The 22,360-nt window shown below is 43.4% G+C and overlaps 1 protein-coding gene across 2 annotated transcripts in view; it reads left to right on the top strand.

Annotated features, from left to right (window-relative positions):
- The window catches only part of TRMT2B (tRNA methyltransferase 2B), a 42,961-nt gene extending 22,365 nt beyond the window's left edge, over window positions 1–20,596 (top strand). For both annotated transcript variants that reach the window (XM_035288122.3, XM_078364280.1), the window contains 7 exons: window positions 5,788–5,934; window positions 7,953–8,047; window positions 8,677–8,891; window positions 9,378–9,479; window positions 10,236–10,355; window positions 10,568–10,667; window positions 19,232–20,596. In XM_035288122.3, the coding sequence (XP_035144013.1) occupies window positions 5,788–5,934; window positions 7,953–8,047; window positions 8,677–8,891; window positions 9,378–9,479; window positions 10,236–10,355; window positions 10,568–10,667; window positions 19,232–19,358 (906 nt within the window). In that variant the 3' untranslated portion in view covers window positions 19,359–20,596. The remainder of the gene's footprint in view (window positions 1–5,787; window positions 5,935–7,952; window positions 8,048–8,676; window positions 8,892–9,377; window positions 9,480–10,235; window positions 10,356–10,567; window positions 10,668–19,231) is intronic.
- The last annotated feature ends 1,764 nt before the right edge of the window (window positions 20,597–22,360 follow it).

Genomic DNA, 22,360 nt, shown 5'->3' with positions numbered 1-22,360 from the left:
ATGTCTGAAGACATTTTTGGTTGTCATCACTGGGGCATGGTTGGGTGGTGCTGTTTGCATCTACTGGGTAGAGCCTAGGGATGCTGTCGCATATCTTAAAATGACTGGGCACAGTGGCACACACATGTTGTTTCAGCTACTGAGAAGGCTGAGGTGGGAGAGGATCACTGGAGCCCAGGAATTTGAGGCTGTAGTGCACTGTGAATAGCCTGGGTAACATAGCAAGGCCTCTGTCTCTGAAAAATAAAAGATCCTACAATGCATCGAGCAGCCCCTTACAATAAAGCACTTTCTGCCCCCAAATGTCAGTAGTGCTTGATATTAAGAAATCCTGGAATAAAGACTTAAAGGAAGTGAGGATGTTAGCCATGCAAAGGTCTAAGGGAAAAACATTTTAGGCAAAAGAAAGAGCTATTGCAAAGACCTCAAGATGAGAGTGTAGCTGGCTTTTTGGAGGAAATGATGGTAGACCCAGGCAAATAAGAGGAAGAATAGTAGGAGATGAGGTGAGAGTTAATGGTAGGGACTTTGGCTTTTATTTTTTGTGTTAGTCTGTTCTCACATTGCTATAAAGAACTTCCTGAGACTGGGTAATTTATGAAGAAAAGAGGTTTAATTGGTCAGGCACATAAGGCTCACGCCTGTAATCCCAGAATTTTGGAAGGCCAAGGTGGGTGGATCACCTGAGGTAGGGAGTTTGAGACCAAGCTGACCAACATGGAGAAACCCCATCTCTACTAAAAATACAAAATTAGCCGGGTGTGGTGGCAGGCGCCTGTAATCCCAGCTACCTGTGAGGCTGAGGCATGAGAATCGCTTGAACCTGGGAATCTAAGGTTGCAGTGAGCTGAGATCACACTATTGCACTTCAGCCTGGATGACAAAAGCAAAACTCCGTCCCAAAAAAAAAGAAAAGAAAAGAGGTTTAATTGACTCAGTTCCACATGCCTGGGGAAGCCTCAGGAAACATTATCATGGCGGAAGGGGAAGCAAGCACATTTTACTATGGTGAAGCAGGAGAGAGGGAGAAGGGGGAAGTGCCACACACTTAACATAACCTAACCATATCCTGTGAGAACTCCATCACCAGAACAGCAAGGGGAAGTCCACCCCCATAAATCAGTCACCTCCCACCAGGCCATTCCCCCAACCTGGGGATTATAATTCGAGATGAGATTCGGGTGGGGACATAGAACCAAACCACATCATTCTGAATGAAATGGGGAACCATCAGAAGTTTTGATGGGGTGAGGGAGGAATGTCATGATACTCCATTTGTTGTGTTGAGAATGTAGTATTGGTGGGGGTGGGGGTTAGATAGAAGCAGGGAGACCAGTTGAGGGGAGCTATGCAGTAGTAATCCAGGTGAGAGATGATGTAGATCCATCAGTGGTAGCAGTGGAGACGGATGTACATTGAGGATAGAACAACAGGATTTCCTGATGGATTGAATGAGAGGTATAAGAGATGTGAGAAGTGGCCAGTCGTCCTGTAATCCCAGCACTTTGGGAAACTGAGGCAGGTGGATCACCTGAGGTCAGGAGTTTGAGACCAGCCTGATCAACATAGTGAAACCCCATCTCTACTAAAAATACAAAAATTAGCTGGGTGTGGTGGCAGGTACCTGTAATCCCAGCTACTGGGAAGGCTGAGGCAGGAGAATCACTTGAAGCTGGGAGGCGGAGGTTTCAGTGAGCCGAGACTGTGCCATTGCACTCCAGCCTGTGTGACAAGAGCAAGACTCTGTCTCAAGAAAAAAAAAAAAAAAGGAGAGAGAAGTGAAAAATGACTCCAACGAGGACATTTTTGAAGGTAATGGATGTGTTTAGTACCTTGGCTGGTGGGGGTTGGTATCCCAAGTATATGTATATGTCTAGGCTCATCAAAATATATACATAAAATGGGTACAAATTTTATATATCAATTATACCCTAATAAATATTTAAAAAATGGCTCCAGGTGTTTTGTGTAGAGCAAGTAGAAGGATTAAGTTACTGTTGACTGAGACTGGAAAGACTGGTAGAGCAGATTTGGGTTGGAAGAGATGAATAGTTCAGTTTTGGTCATGTATCTGAGGTGCCTATTACATCTGAATGGATATGTTAAGTAGGTAGTTGGATATATTAGACTAGGGTTCAAGAGAGAAATCCAGGAGTTATTAGCATGTAGATGTCTTTTAAAATCACAAGGCTGGTTAAGAGATCACCAAGGGAGTGAGAGTAGATAGAAAAGTGAAGAGGAATGGAGACTGATCCCTGGGGCTCTCCCATTTTAAGAGGTTTGGAAGAAGAGGAAGAACCAGTAAAACAGAGAAGAAATGGTCAATGAGGTCATAAGAAACAGGAGTAAGGTGTCCTGGGAACCAGAGGAAGAAAGTGAACAGAGAAGGAGTGGCTTGTCACCTGTGCCCAGTGCTTGCTGATTGGTCAAGGAAGTGAGAACTCAGAGTTGACCATTGGATTTCATAACAAGGAGGTCAGGGATGACAATGTGAACTGTTTTGGCGGAGTAGTGGTGACCTGATTCAGGTAGGTGAATAGAAGGAGAAGAATGGGAAGCAGTGAATAGGTTCAGTTCTTGTGATGAGTTTTAAGAGGAACAGAGTTGGGGAATATAGCGTCAAGAAGATTCTTTTTTTTATTCTGCTTAAAATGGGAGAGTAGGCTAGGTGTAATGGCTCACGTTTGTAATCCCAGCACTTTAGGAGCCTGAGGCGGGTGGATCACCTGAGATCGGGAGTTCAAGACCACCCTGACCAATGTGGTCTCTACTAAACCCTATCTCTACTAAAAAAAAAAAAAAATACAAAATTGGCCAGTCGTAGTGACACATGCCTGTAATCCCAGCTACTCGGGAGGCTGAGGCAGGAGAATCACTGGAACCCGAGAGGTGGAGATTGTGGTAAGCTGAGATCATGCCATTGCACTCCAGCCTGGGCAACAAGAGCAGAACTCTGCCTCAAAAAAAAAAAAAAAAATGGAGAGTAAAAGCAATCTGATAGTATATTGATGGGAGTGATCCAGCACTGAAGGAAGGCAATGATGGTACAGGAGAGAGAAGGGAGAATTGTTAGAAACAACCTAAATAAGCTGATGCCTTTTTAATTCCCTTTTTCATTTTAGTAGGATTTTTAGGAGGAATATTCTGTTATTTTAACCAGAAGTTCCCTTTCATCTTAATACTTAAGCATTCCCATATAAGAATAGGAGTTTCAATCTCCGTCTTACAATGAAGATACCAAGGCCCTAGGTCATACAGTAGAGAAGCTATATTTCATATTCACTTACCCATTATCTTTCAGGTCAAGCTTCAAGATATTTTCCTGCCTCAGCCTCCTGAGTAGCTGGGACTACAGGCATGTGCCACCATGCCTGGCTAATTTTTTGTATTTTTAGTAGAGACAGGGTTTCATTGTGTTAGCCAGTTAGCCAGGATAGTCTCAATATTCTGACCTCAGGTGATTCGCCTGCCTGGGCGTCCCAAAGTGCTGGGATTACAGGCGTGAACCACTGCACCCGGAGTCCTTTTGTTTTTGTTTTTGTTTTTTTGAGACGGAGTTTCTCTCTGTCATCCAGGCTGGAGTGCAGTGGTGTGATCTTGGCTCACTACAGCCTCCACCTCCTGGGTTCCAGCAATTCTCCTGCTCAGCCTCCTGAGTAGCTGAGATTACAGGTGTGCGCCACCACACCTGGCTAATTTTTGTACTTTTAGTAGAGACCAGGTTTTACCATGGTGCCCAGGCTGGTCTCGAACTCCTGACCTCAAGCGATCCACCCATCCCGCTTGGCCTCCCAGACTGCTGGGATTAGAGGTGTGAGCCACTGCGCTGGGCTTTATATGACATTGAAATCTTGCTTCCCAAAAGCATTCCTTTCTAATCAGCTAGTGCACAACAGTTGAACTAGTCTTTCTTTCTTCCTCTTCTCTCTTTCTTTCCGTCTGTCCATCCATCCATCTTTCATTCTTCCTGTCTTTCCTTTCCTTCTTCCTTTCCTCCCTCCCTCTTTTCCTTCCTTCCTTCCCTCCCTCTGTTTCTCTCTTTCTTTCCCTCCTTTTCTTCCTCTTTCTTTTCTTTCTCTTTTGATAGAGTCTCACTCTGTCGCCCAGGCTGGAGTGCAGTGGCACAATCTCGATTCCCTGCAACCTCTGCATCCTAGGTTCAAGCGATTCTTCTGCCTCAGCCTCCTGAGTAGCTGGGATTACAACAGGTGCCCGTTACCACGACTGGCTAAATTTCGTTATTTTTAGTAGATGGGGTTTTGCCATGTTGGTCAGGCTGGTCTTGAACTCCTGACGTTAAATGATCTGCCCACCTCGGCCTCTCAAAGTGCTAGGATTACAGGCGGGAGCCATCGTGCCCAGTAGAACTAGTCTTTCTTTAAATCACTAACTTTAAAATTTGGAAACTATGTTCAGTAAAAATCAAGAATATCTTATGTGAAATTATAGCAAAAGTGATCAAGTACAACCTTAATTGATGTTACCTCTCAGCACTGTTTTTTGGTGTAACTCCCCCTTTACTACATAATTTTGTGGTTTGTTTGAAAATATAGTGGACCCAGAATACATGCATTATGAAAACAAAAGGACCTAGTAAATCAGATAGTGGTTCCTGTTATGGTAGCAATTGGCTTTAAGGATTTTTGAGACCACAACAACTAAATCAGGATTGCATTTGACTTGTATTTACCAGGAGGAAATGGAGGATCTGAGTAAGTTATAATATAATTGGTACCAGGTTATATGAAGAAATATAGAAATGATGTGCTTATGTCAGGACATTAAAAGTAAGAGTGGAATCATTGCACCTCAGTAATACATTAGGAATTCACAGAAAGGGAAGATTATTTTCCATAAATAAACTGAAGTTCTACGTAAGAATACCTTTCCTGTTTAGTCATTCATACCACTTTCCAATAATATTTATTGAACACATACTATATGTCAGACTGAGGAAACAACTCTTAAGACTTCATGGAGCTTATAGTTCAGAATACAACCGATAGCATCCTCTGTAAAGTCACAGGGTGGGGATTTTGATTTTTTTTTTTTTTCCTGAGACACGGTCTCACTCTGTTGCCTAGGCTGGAGTGCAGTGGTAAGATCTCGGCTCACTGTAGCCTTGACCACCTGGGCTCAGGCGATCCTCCCACCCCAGCTTCCTGAGTAGCTGGGACTACAGGTGTGTGTCACCATGCCTGGCTAATTTTTTTTTTTTTGAGATGGAGTCTCACTCTGTAAACAGGCTGGAGTGCAGTGGCATGATATCGGCTCACTGCATCCCACCTCCTGGGTTCAAGCAATTCTCCAGCCTCAACCTCCCGAGTAGCTGAGATTACAGGTGCCCACCCTGACGCCCAGCTAAATTTTGTATTTTAGTAGAGATGGGGTTTTGCCATGTTGGCCTAGCTGGTCTCGAACTCCTGACCTCAAAGTGATCTAGCTGCCTTGGCCTCCCAAAGTGCTGGGATTACAGGCGGAAGTTGTAGTGAGCTGAGACTGTGGCGCTGCACTCCAGCCTGGGCAAAAGAGTGAGACTCCATCTCAAAAAAAAAAAGAATATTAATGAGATTGGATTAAAGCCTGCCTTAACTGGCACATTTTAACTAAATAACCTCTTTAAAGGCCCTGTCTCAAAATGTAGTCACATTTTGAGTACTGGTGGTTAAGGCTTCAACATAGGAATTTATGGGGGACAAAATATAGCCCCAAACAATCACCTAGCATGAATAATCAGCTGTAAAGTTTGCGAGTTTTGCTTATATAATAATTTGGTTCTCTTTCTAGTACTATGAAATATTCCTTCGACAGTCTCCAATGGAGCCCTGCCTTGTATTTCATGAAGGTGGATACTGGCGTGAGCTCATAGTCCGCACCAATAGCCAAGGGCACACAATGGCAATCATCACTTTGCATCCCCAGAAATTAAGTCAGGTGAGCCTTATACGATGTTAAGCAATCTTAACTTTTACTACTACTATTACTGTAATTGGTTTTTGGAAGTTTTAGGGCATATAGCAGAAACTGTACATCCACAGAATATTTGTGTTGATTGGGGAAAGGGATGAGGGATGAGGAGAAGATGGCAAGGATACTCTTTAACTGTACTGCTTGCATAATCAAACCACAGACTGTGGCTAGTCTACTAAGTTAATTGTCATGTGAGAACTCCAAAGTAATTTCACAAGAACTTTGCCCACAGTAGTAGTTGCTCTACTACTACCAAATCCAAACGCCAATTCAATAGAGGCTGCAATGTCAGAATTTCATAACCTAAATAGTACTTTACATTTGTCATGCACTTGGTGCTTTCAAACATACCTGTGTTAAGACATTCCTATACTTATGTGATCATCTCAGCAAACTTGTGAAGTAGGCAGGAGGAGAGATATTGTCACGCTCATTTTACACCTGAGGAAGTGGAGGCATAGAAATACCCAAGTAGTTAAAGAATCAGTAACAGCTAAGCTAGGATTTGAACCTAGGTCCTTTGATGCCTGTTTTTGTTTTTGAGATGGAGTTTCACTCTTGTTGCCTAGGCTGGAGTGCAGTGGTGCCATCTCAGCTCACCACAACCTCTGCCTCCCGGGTTCAAGCAATTCTCCTGCCTCAGCCTCCGAGTAGTTGGGATTACAGACATGCGCCACCATGCCCAGCTAATTTTTTTTTTTTTTTGTATATTTAGTAGAGATGGAGGTTTCTCCATGTTGTTCAGGCTGGTCTCGAACTCCTGACCTCAGGTGATCTACCCACCTCAGCCTCCCAAAGTGCTGGGAATACAGGCATGAGCCACTGTGCCTGATGCCTGCTGTTTTTAACCCTATGGTTCCTGTATGGTTTATTGTGATAAATTCTGGTGTCAAGCTAATGCTTAGGCTCTCTGTACTAATGTAAGAATTTTATTTCTTATTTTTATTTTTTTAGACAGGGTCTCAGTCTGTTGCCCTGATTGGAGTGCTCTGGTGCAATCATAGCTCACTATAGCCTCAAACTCCTGGGCTCAAGTAATGCTCCCACCTCAGCCTCTAGAGTACCCGTGACTACAGGCACATGTCACCACACCTGGCTAATTTATTTTTTCCCCCAAGATGGAGTCTCACTCTGTCACCCAGGCTGGAGTGCAGTGGCATGATCTCGGCTCACTGCAACTGCTGCCTCCTGGGTTCAAGCAATTCTCCTGCCTCAGCTTCCTGAGTAGCTGGGATTACAGGCACCTGCCAGCATGCCCAGCTAATTTTTGTGTGTGTGTTTTTAGTAGAGACGCGGTTTCACCATCTTGGCCAGGCTGGTCTTGAACTCCCGACCTCGTGATACACCTGCCTTAGCCTCCCAAAGTGCTGGGATTACAGGCATGAGCCACTGTGCTGGCATTTTTTTTTTTATTTTTGAGATCGAGTCTTGCTTTTTTTCTCATTTCTCCCAGGCTGGAGTACAATGGCTCAATCTCGGCTCACTGCAACCTCCGCTGCCTAGACTCAAGCAATTCTGCCTCAGCCTTCCAGGTAGCTGGGATTACAGGCACATACCAGCACACCCGGCTAATTTTTATATTTTTAGTAGAGATGGGGTTTTACCATGTTGGCCAGCCTGGTCTCGAACTCCTGACCTCAAGTGATCTGCCTGCCTCGACCTTCCAAAGTTCTAGGATTACAGGCGTGAACCACCACGCCTGGCCTTTTTGAATTTTTTGTAGAGACAGGATCTTGCTATGTTGCCTAAGCTGGTCTTACACTCCTGAGGTCAAGTGGTTCTCCTGTCTCAGCCTCTCAGAGTTCTGGGATTACAGGTGTGAACCATCATGTCTGGCCTGCTTTATATAAAGTCTTACTTATAGTAAGATTTGTGAAATGTTTTCATGTTTGAATACTGCAGGGCTGATTATTGTAGAGCTTGGAGAGAAAATTTGTCAGAGATGAGTCTGTGCTTGACTGCTAATTTTGTGATCTCGGCAGGAGGAGCTCCGTGGTCAGAAGGAGATTGTAAAGGAATTTTTCATCAAAGGTCCTGGAGCAGCCTGTGATTTGACCTCACTTTACTTTCAGGAAAGGTAAACCTGGGGCAGCCAAATAGGCTAAAGGCTTGCCAGACGCTTGGTTTGTGGATTGCTGATGCAGGGATGCTGATTGATGGTGGACGATATAGGCTAGGTAGTTCTGGCCCTTGTACAACCAGCTGGGTCTGGGAACCCAGGCCAGAATATAGATGTGAGAGTGTCTGCATAGATTTTCATCCCTTGAGGGGGAAACTTGCAGAGCTCTCAGGGCCATGGCAAGGAGGCTGTGTCTCCTAGTTGAGATGCTGGGGCCTCCCCATCGACCCCACCCCTAGGGATGTCATGGTCTGCCATTTCAAGATGTTTTTTTTTTGAGACCGAGTCTTGCTCTGTCATCCAGGCTGGAGTGCAGTGGCATGATCTTGGCTCACTGCAACCTCTGCCTCCCAAGTTCAAGTGATTCTCCTACCTCAGCCTCCCGAGTAGCTAGGATTGCAGGCATGCGCCACCACACCTGGCTTATTTCTGTATTTTTAGTAGAGATGGGGTTTTACCATGTTGGCCAGGCTGGTCTGGAACTCCTGACCTCAGGTGATCCCCCTGCCTCGGCCTCCCAAAGTGCTGAGATCACAGGCATGAGCCACTGCGCCTGGCTCAAGATGCTTTCTTTTATTCTTTTCCAGTACCATGACCCGTTGCAGCCATCAGCAGTCCCCCTTTGAGCTTCTGTTTGGAGAACCCTACATCTTTGAAGAACTTCTGAGCTTGAAGATTCGCATTTCTCCAGATGCCTTTTTCCAGATTAACACTGCTGGTGCAGAGATGCTGTATCGGACTGTTGGGGAGCTGGCTGGAGTGAACTCTGACACCATCCTTCTTGACATCTGCTGTGGAACTGGCAAGTGGCAGCCCAGGGCAGAATCTGCATGCTGCTCAGCTCCCAGGGCCCTTATAGCTTGCAGAGGTGGTCAGGGAGAGGTAGTGGTAGTGGTACAGGCATAACCTTGTTGGTCTAAAACCCTAAAACTGCAGCCAAGTACAGTCACTCACACCTGTAATCCCAACACTTTGTGAGTCAAGGCAGGAGGATTGGTTGAGCCTAAGAGTTGGAGACCAGCCTGGGCAACATAGTGAGCCCCCGTCCCTACAAAAATTAAAAATTAACTGGGCATAGTGGCATGAACTTGTAGTCTTAGATACTCAGGGGGCTGAGACAGGAGGATTGCTTTAGCCCAGGAGGTCAAGGCTGCAGTGAACTGTGATTGTGCCACTGCACTTCAGCCTAGGCTACAGAGTGAGACTCTGTTTCAAAAAAACAAACAAACGAACAAACCCCCACCACACCCAAACCCTAAAATACCTTCTTATTCTCTTACTTCTTCAGGTGTGATTGGTCTCTCTCTGGCTCAGCATACATCTCAGGTCCTCGGGATTGAATTGGTGGAGCAGGCAGTGGAGGATGCAAGGTGGACTGCAGCTTACAATGGTACACAGCTTACAGCCTGCGTATAAATTAAGGGATGCAATTGTTTCTGTGCTATGGAAAGAGTTGTATGGGAAAGGGCAACTGCTGTATCCCTGACCCACAAGGAGGAAGGGAGGGAGTTCTGCAATGGTCAGAGTGGTTTTCTGGAATAGGTACCAATATATAACTTTTTTCCTATCCAGAAGAGGAGCCTAAGGGAAGAAACATGTCTAGCTGATGGGAAGGGAAGTTGCAAAACTTTTGACAGAATAGAAGAAGAATCTTCTTGATGTTAGACTCATGAGGCCTTATAGCATAATATGATAGGTTTCAAACCTGTATTTTCAGCAACAAAACTTTTTCTTCAAACACAGTCCTCTGTCAAACTGCAATATAGAAAATAGATCATCTTGCCCCTACTACTTCACCTCTGGAAAGCTCCTGAGGCACTTAGTGAAAATGTCTGATATAGCAGGAGGAGCACTTGAGCAAAAGTCAAGGTTCTTATCTTGGTATAGGTCCTTGCGTGCTATGTGCGTTATGACATAAAATTACACTATCTAGTTGCTCAAGCTGAAAGGCTTACTGAGATATTCCAAGGGAAAGTACTTTGGAAAAAATGAAATGGGTTTATCCGAAAGCACTTCTTATTACTTGGAATGATGCTAGATCCAAAGGGAAGATGGCAGAGCCCTTTGCTCCTGTGTGTTTCTGTAAAGCTGAAGCTTTCCCCCACTGTTGGGCTCGAGTTGTGTCATGTGAGTCTGTCTTCTACAGGTATCACCAACTCTGAATTTCACACTGGTCGAGCAGAGAAGATTTTGCCAGGGCTTTTAAAGTCAAAGGAAGATGGACAGTCAATTGTTGCTGTGGTGAACCCAGCCCGTGCCGGACTGCGTAAGGATGAAGAGCTATTTTGATGTTCCCAGTATTGTCTGCCAACTTTGGTTCTTCTTTTCCACACCATACTAAGGGTGCTCCAGTGGGCTGGCTCTGAACCCATCTCCCCTCTATTTCTAATCAGTCCCGACTTCTGGTCAGTTGGAAGTTTGTGATAACGGAGACCATGGTAGTTAATTACACTAATAGCAAGGTGTTTCTTCCTTCAGATTACAAGGTGGTTCAAGCCATTCGAAACTGCAGGGCCATCCGCAGGCTAGTTTTTGTTTCCTGCAAGCTCCACGGTGAAACCACAAGGAATGTCATTGAGTAAGTCTTGTTCTGATTATCAAAGTCATTCATGCCCATTGTATGCACAGTTGGAAAGTGATTTTGAGCTTTCAAGTCATGAGAAGTGTAAAGAAACAGAAACAAAAAAAATACTACCTTCAAGACTCAATTACAGGGCTGGGTCAGGGATGAGGCAACTTAGTTTGGGTGCAAAATTTAATAATGTGTTTGCCGGGTGCGGTGGCTGATACTTGGAATCCTAGCACTTTGGGAGGCCACGGTGGGTGGATTGTCTGAGCTCAGGAGTTCGAAACCAGCCTGGGCAACATGGTGAAACCTTGTCTCTACTAAAAAAATACAAAAACTTAGCCAGGCATGGTGGCATGTGTCTGTAATCTCAGCTACTCAGAAAGCTGAGACAGGAGAATTGCTTGAACCTGGGAGGTGGAGGTTGCAGTGAGCCGAGATCAGCTGAGATCGTGCCATTGCATTGCAGCCCAGTGACAGAACGAGACTGTCTCCAAAAAAAAAAAAAAAAAAAAAAAAGGTGTCAAAAATCTCAACAATCAAGATAATTGTTTTTGTTTGTTTCTATTCCACTACAGCTCTTTTTAATGGCTAAATTTTTAATGCAATATTTTCTTTTTTTTTTTGAGACAGAGTCTCACTCTGTCACCCAGGTTGAACACAGTGGCACAATCACAGCTTACTGCAGTCTTGACCTCCTGGGCTCAAGAGATCCTCCTGCCTCAGCCTCCCAAGTAGCTGAGACTACAGGTGCACACTACCACAACTGGCTAATTTTTAATTTTTTTGTAGAGACAAGGTCTCACTATGTTGCCCAGGCTGGTCTCAAACTCCTGGGTGTAAGTGATCCTCCTGCCTCAGCCTCCCAAAGTGCCTGGCTAATATTTTTTATTTTTTTTATAGAGACGAAGTGTCACTATGTTGCCTAGGCTGATCTTGAGCTCCTGTGCTCAAGTGATCCTCCTGCCTTGGCCTCCCAAAGTGCTGAGATTACAGGTGTCAGCCACCGTGTCTGGCCCAATATTGCCAAAAATCAAAACTAATCCAAAATAATTTATGATGAACAAAATATTACATTTTTTAAAAAAGATGGGAAAGGTAGGATCTGCCCCTGGACTTGCTGAGCCCCATCTCACTGCCTTGCCTGAATTCTGACTTTGGTTCCAGTAAAACCTTATAAAAGCAGGTGGCTAGAATATCACATTGGAAAATTACAGTTTTCTAATGTGATATTCTAAAATACTGCATTAAAACATATGAATACTTAGCTTTTTGACATTTTATTAAATTTTGCACCCAATACAAGTACCTTTCACTTCATTCTAGTTCTGACCCTGGTCAGCTATTTTAATTTTTGAAATGTTTACATTTTGTAATCATTTTCTCTTTCACTTTTTAATATAAGTGATACAATTTCTTTGTAACAGTCAAACAACATAGACCAGTATAAAGTACAGATTATATATTAGAATGAAACAAATAAGAATTAAAAGTTATGTAATCATTATATGTCAATGTGTACAAAATTAAGTGATTTGGCCTGGCGAGGTGGCTCACGCCTATAATCCCAGCATTTTGGGAGGCTGAGGGGGGGTGGATCACGAGGTCAGGGGTTCCAGACCAGCCTGACCAACATGGTGAAACCCCGCCTCTACTAAAAATACTAAAGTTAGCCAGCATGGTGGTGGTGTGTACCTGTAATCCCAGCTATGCAGGAGGCTGAGGCAGGAGAATTGCTTGAACCCAAGAGGCGGAGTTGCAGTGAGTCGAGATCACACCATTGCATACCAGCCTGGGTGACAGACAGAGCAAGACTCCATCTCAAAAAAAAAAAAAAAAATTAAGTAATTTAAAAGAATTAAGTCATGAGCTAGCAAAAGAAACCTAAAGGAAACTGAAGGAAGAGCTCAGTAATCATGTTAAAAATCCATAAATTAATGATGTACAAAACAAAAAAACCTGTACATTTGAAGAGAAAGCAAGGTGTTATTGGAAGAAAATAATTAAATAAATAAGCCTAATCAATTATATAAAGGGACAAAGCACAAAAATATAGTTTTAAATGAGAAAAAGAACATAACTATAGTTAGGATTAATTTTTTTTCTCTGAGATGGAGTCTTGGTTTGTCACCCAGGCTGGAGTGCAGTGTCATGATCAGGGCTCACTACAACCTTCCCCTGCCCAGATTCAAGCAGTTCTCCTGCCTCAGTCTCCCGAGTAGTTGGGATTACAAGCCCATGCCACATGCCCAGCTAATTTTTATATTTTTAGTAGAGACTGAGTTTCAGCATGTTGGCCAGGCTGGTCTTAAGCGCTTGACCTCGTGATCCACCCCTCAGCCTCCCAAAGTGCTGGGATTACAGGCATGAGCCACCATGCCCAGCCTGATAGGAAGAAATTTTTTTTAAATTAAAAGAAAATACTTCCAGGTGCAGTGGCTCAGGCCTGTAATCCCAGCACTTTGGGAGGCCAAGGCAGGGAGATCACCTGAGGTCAGGAGTATGGGACCAGCCTGGCCAACATGGTGAAACCTTGTCTCTACTAAAAATACAAAAAAAAATTAGCCTGGTGTGGTGATAGGTGCCTGTGATCCCAGCTACTTGGGAAGCTGAGGCAGGAGAACTGCTTGAACCTGGGAGGCAGAGGTTGCAGTGAGCGAAGATCGTGCCATTGCACTCCAGCCTGGGAAACAAGAACGAAACTCCATCTCAAAAAAACAAAAAACAAACATTAGATAGGTGTGGTAGTGCATGCCTGTAATCCCAGCTTCTTGGGTGGCTAAGGCGTGAGAATCCCTGAGGTCAAGGCTGCAGTAAGTAAGCTGAGATCGCACCACTGTACTCTGCTGGGTGACAGAGTGTGGCCCTGTCTCCAAGAAAAAAAAAAAAGAATCAAAATTTAAAAAGACCTTTTGTCCTGTGAATGATACCATTGAGAAAGGTGAAAGACAAGCCACATAATAGGAGAAACTATTTGTAAATCATTCGTAAGGGACTAGCATTCAGAAGCCAGACACAAAAGGCCACATAGTATAACATTCCACTTATAGAAACTATCTAGAATAGGCAAATCTATAGACACAGAAAGTAGACAGGTAATTGCCTAGGTCTGGGGGTGGGGCTTTGGAGATAAAATAGGGTGTGATTGCTAAGGGGTATTTAGTATCTTCTTGAGCTGATGAAATGTTCTGAAATTGATTGTAGTGTTAGATGCATAACTCTGTGAACATACTAAAAACCAGTGAACTGTATAAATGGGTGAGCTGTATGGTATGTGAATTTGTTTCGTTTTGTCTTGTTTTGTTTTTGAGATGGAGTCTCTGTCACCCAGGTTGGAGTTAGTGGCATGATCTTGGCTCACTGCAACCTCCATCTCCCTGGTTCAAGCAATTTTCCTGCCTCAGCCTCCTGAGCAGCTGCAGGCACCCCACCATGCTTGGCTAATTTTTTTATTTTTAGTGGAGACAGGGTTTTACCTTGTTGGCTAGGCTGGTCTCAAACGCCTGACTTCAGATGATCCACCCACCTCAGACCCCCAAAGTGCTGAGATTACAGGTATGAGCCACTGTGCCCAGCATGGTATGCTAATTATATCTCAATAAGACTATTGAAAAAAATCAGTAATTTGTACATGATGAAAAGTACCATAAGCAAAGACAGGAAGGAGATAGCATACAAACTGGAAAAAAAAATTGCAGTTCATATCACAAAGACTTTCCTTAATCTAAGAAAATCCTAGAAATTGACTGCGCCACCGTACTCCAGCAGCCAATAGAAAAATGAATAGAGGATATGAAAAGGCAATATTATAAAGGTATTTACAAACTATGAGAGGATGCTGTCTCTCTCATAATGATAGAAATGCAAATTAGAAGTGCCCTGAGATACTTCTTTTTATACCTCAGATTGGCAGAAGTACAAAAGCTTGATAACGTGCTGTTGGTAATAATACAGGCAAATAATTCTAAAAAAATGAGTTATGTAAATTGAGTACTAACCCTATGTAAACTGGTGCTATTCCTGTGGAGGGAAATTTAGTAATATAGATTAAAATTACAAATGTATATATACCCTTTCACGTGGTAATTCCATTCCTGAGGTTTTAGCCTATAGATATGCTCACACACATACAATGACATCTATACAAAGTTACTCATTGCAATATTTAACAGGAAAAGATGAAATACTCCCAAAGTCCATTAGTGGGGAACTGGTTAAATCAACTATGCCACATCCATTCAGTGGAACACTACACTGCTATGAAAAATGCAGATGTTCTCTATGTTCTGATAATAAGAGACCTCTAAGGGATTTTTAAAAAATAATAGCTTTATTGAGATATAACTCATCATACAAGTCAACATTTATTTTTAAGAGACGAGGTTTTGCTATGTTGCTCAGGCTGGCCTTGAACTCCTAGGTTCAAGCAGTCCTCTGGCATCAGCCTCTTAGTAGCTGGGATTACAGGCATGTATCACTGACCTGGCCTACTTCACCCATTTAAAGTGTATAATTCAGCTGGGCACAGTAGCTCAAGCCTGTAATCCCAGCATTTTGGGAGGCTGAGGTGGGCAGATTGCTTGAGCCCAGGAGTTTGAGAGCGGACTGGGCAACATGGTGAAACCCCGTCTCTACTAAAAATATTAAAGTTAACCGGGTGTGATGGCGCACCTATAGTCCCAGCTACTTGGGATGCCGAGGTGGGCAGATCGCTTGAGCCTAGGGGCGGGATCAAGGCTACATGCAGTGAGCTGTGATCACTCCACTTCACTTCAGTCTGGGCAATAGAGTGAAATCCTGTCAAAAAAAAAAGTCAGTATGTGCATATGGTAGAAACATTTCGAATAAACCAACACAGTGGCTCATGCTTGTAATCCTAGCTACTCAGGAGGGTGAGTTGGGAAGATCACGTGAGTCTAGGAGTTCAAGGCTGCAGTGAACTATGATTGTGCCATTGCACTCCAGCCTTGGTGATAGAGTGAGACCCCATCTCTAAAACAGTAAAGAAAGAGAGAGAGAGAAAATTCAAATAATACAAATGAATATAGGGTGAAAATGAGTTTCTTACTCCTGACTCCTGGTTGTTCAGATGTCACCACTCTGAGCAGTTTCTTGTGTGGACTACCAGAGATAATTCTGCGACTATATAAGCATGAGTGCATGTGTGTGCACATGTATGTGTGTGCATACCATCTCTCCTTTTTTTTTATCAAACAAGTAGAAGCTTTTTTTTTTTTTTTGCGATAGAGTCTCACTCTGTCACCAGGGCTGGAGTGCAGTGGTGCAATCACAGTTTCCTACAGCCTTGACATCCTGGACTCAAGCAATCCTTCCACGTCAGCCTCCTAAGTAGCTGGGACTATAGGCATGAGTCACCATGCCTAGCTAATTTTTAAAATTCTGTAGAGTCAGGGTCTCACTATGTTGCTCCAGCTGGTCTTCAACTCTGGGGCTCAAGCTGTCCTCCCACCTCAGCGTCCCAAAGTGTTGGGCTTATAGGCATGAGCAATCGTGCCTGGCCAGCTTTCTATTATGAATGGGATCTTTTCATGACATTTTTTAAAAAATTTTTCTGACTTTTTTTTTTTTGAGACAGAGTCTTACTCTGTTGTCCAGGCTGGAGTGCAGTGGCATGGTCTCAGCTCACTACAGCCTCCGCCTCCCACATTCAAGTGATTCTCCTGCCCCAGCCTCCTGGGTAGCTGGGATTACAGGCATGTGCCACCACGCCTGGCTAATTTTGTATTTTTAGTAGAGACGGGATTTCGTCATGTTGGCCAGGCTGGTCTCAAACTTCTGACCTCAGGTAATCCACCTGCCTTGGCTTCCCAAAGTGTTAGGATTACAGGTGTGAGCCAGCACTCCCAGCCTACATGTCATTTTCTAATTAGTTATTGCAATCTGGTATAAAGCTACCTTACTCTATTATTAGTTTTATGCATTTTTTAGTTGATTCTCACATTGTTGTGGTAGCTGACCACATGATCACTATGTAAAAATAATTCTGTTCCTCTCCTTCTAATGTTCATTTTTTCCTTTTGCTTATTATATTTGATTTTAAAAAGTTCCATTGTAGATGTGATAGTGAATATTTTTGTCTTGTATTTGATTATAATGGGACAATGCTATTTAAACTACAGTTATGTGTTGCTTAATAACATTTCAGCCAACAGTGGACCACATATATGATGTTAGTCTCATAGGATTATAATGGAGCCAGCTAGGTGTGGTGGCTCACACCTGTAATCCCAGCACTTTGGGAGGCCGAGGTGGGTGGATCACTTGAGGTCAGGAGTTCAAGACCAGCCTGGCCAACGTGGTGAAACCTTGTCTCTATTAAAATACAAAAATTAGCTGGGCATAGCTGGGCGCAGTGGCTCACGCCTGTAATCCCAGCACTTTGAGAGGCTGAGGTGGGTGGATCACGAAGTCAGGAGTTCGAGACCAGCCTGACCAATGTGGTGAAACCTTGTCTCTACTAAAATACAAAAATTAGCTGGGCGTAGCTGGGTGCAGTGGCTCACGCCTGTAATCCCCGCACTTTGGGAGGCTGAGGTGGGTGGATCACGAGGTCAGGAGTTCGAGACCAGCCTGACCAACGTGGTGAAACCCCATCTCTACTAAAAGTACAAAAATTAGCTGGGCATAGTGGCACACGCCTGTAATCCCAGCTACTCAGGAGGCTAAGGCAGGAGAATTGCTGAACCTGGGAGGCAGAGGTTGCAATGAGCTGAGATCATGCCACTGCACTCCAGCCTGGGTGACAAAGTGAGACTCCATTTCAAAAAAAAAGAAAAGAAAAAAATTAACTAGCCATCGTGGTGACTCATGCCTGTAATCCCAGCTATTTGGGAGACTGAGGCAGGAGAATTGCTTGAAGTGGGGAGGTGGAGGTTGCAGTGAGCTGAGATCACACCATTGCACTCCAGCCTGGGCAACAGAGCGAGACTGTGTCTCAAAAAAAAATTAGATTACAATGAAGCTGAAAAATTCCTATGGCCTAGTGATATCATAGCCATTGTAACGTTTTAGCACATGGGTTACTTACATGCTTGTGGTCATGCTGGTGTAAAAAACTTATTGTGCTGTCAGTAGATTTGTTTATACCAGCATTACCACTTATAAAATTAAGTACATATAGTTATCTATAGTACATAATACTTGATAATAAATGACTATGTTTCCTGGTTTATGTACTTACTATACTATACTTTTATCATTATTTTAGCAGACTTTAGACTTATTTCTACTTATTTTTAAAAAGTTAACTGTAAAACAGGCCCAGGCAGGTCTTTCACATGGTATTCCAGAAGAAGGCATTGTTATTATAGGAGGTGACAGCTCCATGTATTACCCCTGAAGACCTTCCAGTGGGACAAGATATGGAAGTGCAAAACAGTGATATTGATGATCCTGTCCCAAGCTAGAGTGCAGTGGTATGATCTCAGCACACTACAGTCTCTATCTCCTGGGCTCAAGCCATCCTCCCACTTCAGCCTCCTGAGTAGCTGTTACTACAGGTGTGCACCACCATGCCTGGCTAGGTTTTGTGTTTTTTTTGTAGAGACAGGGTTTCGTCATGTTTTCCCGGCTGGTCTCGAACTCCTGAGCTCAAGCAATCCTCTCACCTCAGCCTCCCAAAATGCTGGGATTTCAGGCATGAGCCACCATGCCTGGATCTTATTTTTTTATTTTTTAATTTTTTGGTAAAGACCATCTCTTGCTATGCTGCCCAAGCTGGTATTGAACTCCTGGTTTCAAATGATCCTTTGGCCTCAGCCCCCAGAGTAGCTAGAAGTACAGGCATGTACTACCACACCCAACTAAAACTAATTTTATAATTAGTTAAAAATTAAAAATAAAATTTTGTAGAGATGGGGTCTTGCTATGTGGTCCAGGCTGACAAATTTTTCTACTATATTTTTACTTTTTAATGTTTAGATATATAAATACCATTGTATTACAGTTGTCTACAGTATTCAGTATAGTAACATGCTGTACAGATTTGTAGCTGAGGAGAAATAGGCTTTAATGTATAACCTAGGTGTGTGGTAGGCTCTGTCATCTAGATATGTGTAAGTATGCTCTATTATGTTGACACAGTGAAGAAATTGCCTAACAATGCAATTTTCAGAATGTACCCCTGTCGTTAGGTGATACATGACTGTATTGAATGTTATCCAGGCAGACATTTCCTCTTCTACTTTGCTGGTTTGGATGTAAATTGGTACAACCCTTTTTAGAACACTTCAGAGGTTATGTATCTTAAGGCCTTATGAACATACAGGCCCTTCAGCTCCGTTCACCAAATACATATTGAACCCTTATTCTGTGCCACGTACTGGGAACACAGAGATGAATATTAAGCAGTGTTTACCTTATTTCTACCCTTAAAAAGATTATTATTCAGTAAGGAAGATGGTGAAGAAAAATAGTTATATTAAATAAAATAAATGCTGTATAGGAGAAGCACGGGGAGCCTGTGGGAACACAGTGGAAGGGCCTCTATTTTAAGCAGTTGTGTTCCTGTGGGTTCTTTTATTCCTAGGAACTGATGCTATATTCTGTTTCTGCAGGCTGTGCTGTCCTCCAAACCCTGCTAAGAAGCTCTTAGGTGAGCCCTTTCTCCTGCAGCAAGCTGTACCTGTGGATTTGTTCCCCCACACCCCACACTGTGAGCTGGTGCTCCTCTTCAGTCGATGAGCAGCCTCCTAGAAGACTGCAGGCTATTTGTTTAGGCTTAAGTTTCAGAAACTTTTAGGTTCGGCATATTGCTACATTACAGACCCTGGGAGCATTACAGTGGAAACCAATCTTTGGTTTGTGAATAGGAAGAATGTAATAGGCCTCTGGTCTGAGGTAGATTTTTTTTTTTTTTTTTTGAGATGGAGTCTCGCTCTTGCCCAGGCTGAAGTGCAATGGCATGATCTCGGCTCACTACAACCTCTACCTCCTGGATTCAAGCAATTCTCATGCCTCAGCTTCCCCAGTAGCTAGAATTACAAGCATGTGCCACCATGCCCAGCTAATTTTTGTATTTTTAGTAGAGACGGGTTTCACCATGCTGGCCAGGCTGATTTCAAACTCCTGACCTCAAGTGATCCACCTGCCTTGACCTCCAAAAGTGCTGGGATTACAGGCGTGAGCCACTGCACCCAGCTGAGGCAGACTTAACCTTAGTTTTCAGATTCCCTTTCCATCATGCCTGTTTGCTTGGGTTTGACCACTCCCAATTCCTGGATCTGGACTGTTTCTTCCTATTGCTGTCAGCCTTGGTTCTAATTTATAGTCTTATCTCCTCCATCTGATTCTGCTTATGGTGTGGTAACAAATGAGCTTTTTTTAGCAGCTGGTAATAATTTTACATTGACTGGGGTCTGTGTATTTGCTCAGATGCTACTATTTTTAGATATTTCTAAGACTTCTGGATTCATGAGATAGTCAAGGATTAAAACCAGAAACAGTCGAGGTTTTTAAAAAGCAGAGTAAGCCATGAAGTGAATACAGGATGACTGAGTGATAATATGAGATTAATTCCTTTGGGTTTTCTTGGCTTTAAGGCCTCTCGAATGCCCCTTGAAAATGTAGTTATCCCTGGTGTTGGGCACCTGTAATCCCAGCTACTCAGGAAGCTGAGGCTGGAGAATTGCTTGAACCTGGGAGGCAGAGGTTGCAGTGAGCTGAAATCGTGCCACTGCACTCCAGCCTGGGTGACAGAGCGAGACTCCATCTCAAAAAAAAAAAGAAAATGTAGTTATCCCTAGGAGCAATAGCACCAATTAACTCATTCATGGAGGAAGAATTGGTTATTGGAGAGACCCTAAGGGAAAGGAGCTTTTCAAAGAGACTCAATACCTGTAATTGTGCTGTGTAGTGTGGAGGCAGAAAGCTCCAAAATCTAATATGTAGCATAATAAAGTGGATACTGAAAACTGACTCTATATTTAACATTCTCTAGTCTGTGATTTCATCAACTCTGGAGTTGTTCTTGGGTACTTGCCCAACAATTTAGATTATGTTTTAGTACTCTAACGGCCTATGGACGTGTAACTTAGTAAGTAAGCGTTGTTAGCTTGTATTTTTAATTCTTCTTAATCAAACACTTTAGAGAAGTCTCCTTCTTAGAAAAATATGGCTGTTAAAGCTACTATATAATGTTTTTTATTCTTTTATCAGATAGTCGGTCAGGTACAGCCACAAGAGGAGACATAGGAGAGGCTTAGGAAAACAAAGTCTATTATGCTTACAGGTCCTAACGACAGGAGACACAGCGTGCAACATAGGGCTACATGGGAAAGACACCAGGGTGGGCAGGAGGCAGAAGACAGAAGAGGGGAAAGTTTAGGCCACTGCCACTACTTGAGTTTCCTTGGGAAAGGCAATGCAGTGCAGAGTGAACAGTTTAGGATTGGCTACTTTGAATAAGGTTCAGGGGTGCTCCCTAGTTGTCTGGTACTTGGCCATGGGGTGATTAGGACACTATAATATTGTCTCTTGGGGTACCCATGCCAGATAGAGGGGATATAGCTCTGAATTGGTTTGTATAGCAAAGACATCTTCCAGCTGAACCCTTGCTGTGTATAAGAATTATCTAGCCCAAGGAGGGGCAGCCAGAAAGATTTTTTGTTTTTGAGATGGAGTCTCGCTCTGTCATCTAGGGTGGAGTACAGTGGCATGATCCCAGCTCACTGCAACCTCTGCCTCCTGGGTTCAAGTTATTCCTCGCCTTAGCCTCCTGAGTAGCTGGGATTACAGGTACCTGCCACCATGCCCAGCTAATTTTTGTATTTTTAGTAGAGACGAGTTTTACCGTGTTGGCCAAACTGGTCTTGAACCCCTGACCTCAGGTGATTGACCCACCTTGGCCTCCCAAAGTGTTGGTTTATGGTAGTCACATAAATTTTTTCATTTCCTTATTTTTAAATTTTATGTGATGGGGATATATTATTTTTATAACTGAAATTTACTTTTTCTTTTCTTTTTTTTTTTTTTTTTTGAGAGTTTCGCTCTTGTTACCCAGGCTGGAGTGCAATGGCGTGATCTCGGCTCACCGCAACCTCCGCCTCCTGGGTTCAGGCAATTCTCCTGCCTCAGCCTCCTGAGTAGCTGGGATTACAGGCATGCGCCACTGTGCCCAGCTAATTTTTTGTGTTTTTAGTAGAGACGGGGTTTCACCATGTTGACCAAGATGGACTGGATCTCTTGACCTCGTGATCCACCCGCCTCGGCCTCCCAAAGTGCTGGGATTATAGGCGTGAGCCACCGCGCCCGGCTGTAACTGAAATTTTCAAAAAAGCAATTATTTTTCCATTTATTCCCTGTATCAGCAAAGGGCATTACCATCTATATAAATCACTTAGGCCAGAAACCAGAGAGTTGATTCTTCAAACTCAATATATCTAGTGTTGAATGCTTTCCATCTTCTCCTTAAACATGTTCTTCCTCCTCTATTCTCAGTCTTAATGAATTTAAACAGTTTACTCAGTCACCCAAGCCAGAGCCTGGGAATAATTTCTGAGTCCTTCTCCTGTACTATTACCCCCATCCAGTTTTTCACCAAGCTGCCATCCCTGCAGGCTTCCATCATCTCTCTCCAGATTATTGCATCAGTAGTCATCTTCCTAACTGTTGCTGCTTGTATTCACTCTTTCCCCCCTTCATTCCAGCACCGTGACTCACACCTGAAATCCCAGTTACTGGGGAGG

This window comes from Callithrix jacchus, chromosome X (genome assembly GCF_049354715.1).
Source record: "Callithrix jacchus isolate 240 chromosome X, calJac240_pri, whole genome shotgun sequence".
NCBI lineage: Eukaryota > Metazoa > Chordata > Mammalia > Primates > Cebidae > Callithrix > Callithrix jacchus.
This window is presented reverse-complemented; position numbering and strand designations above follow the sequence as displayed.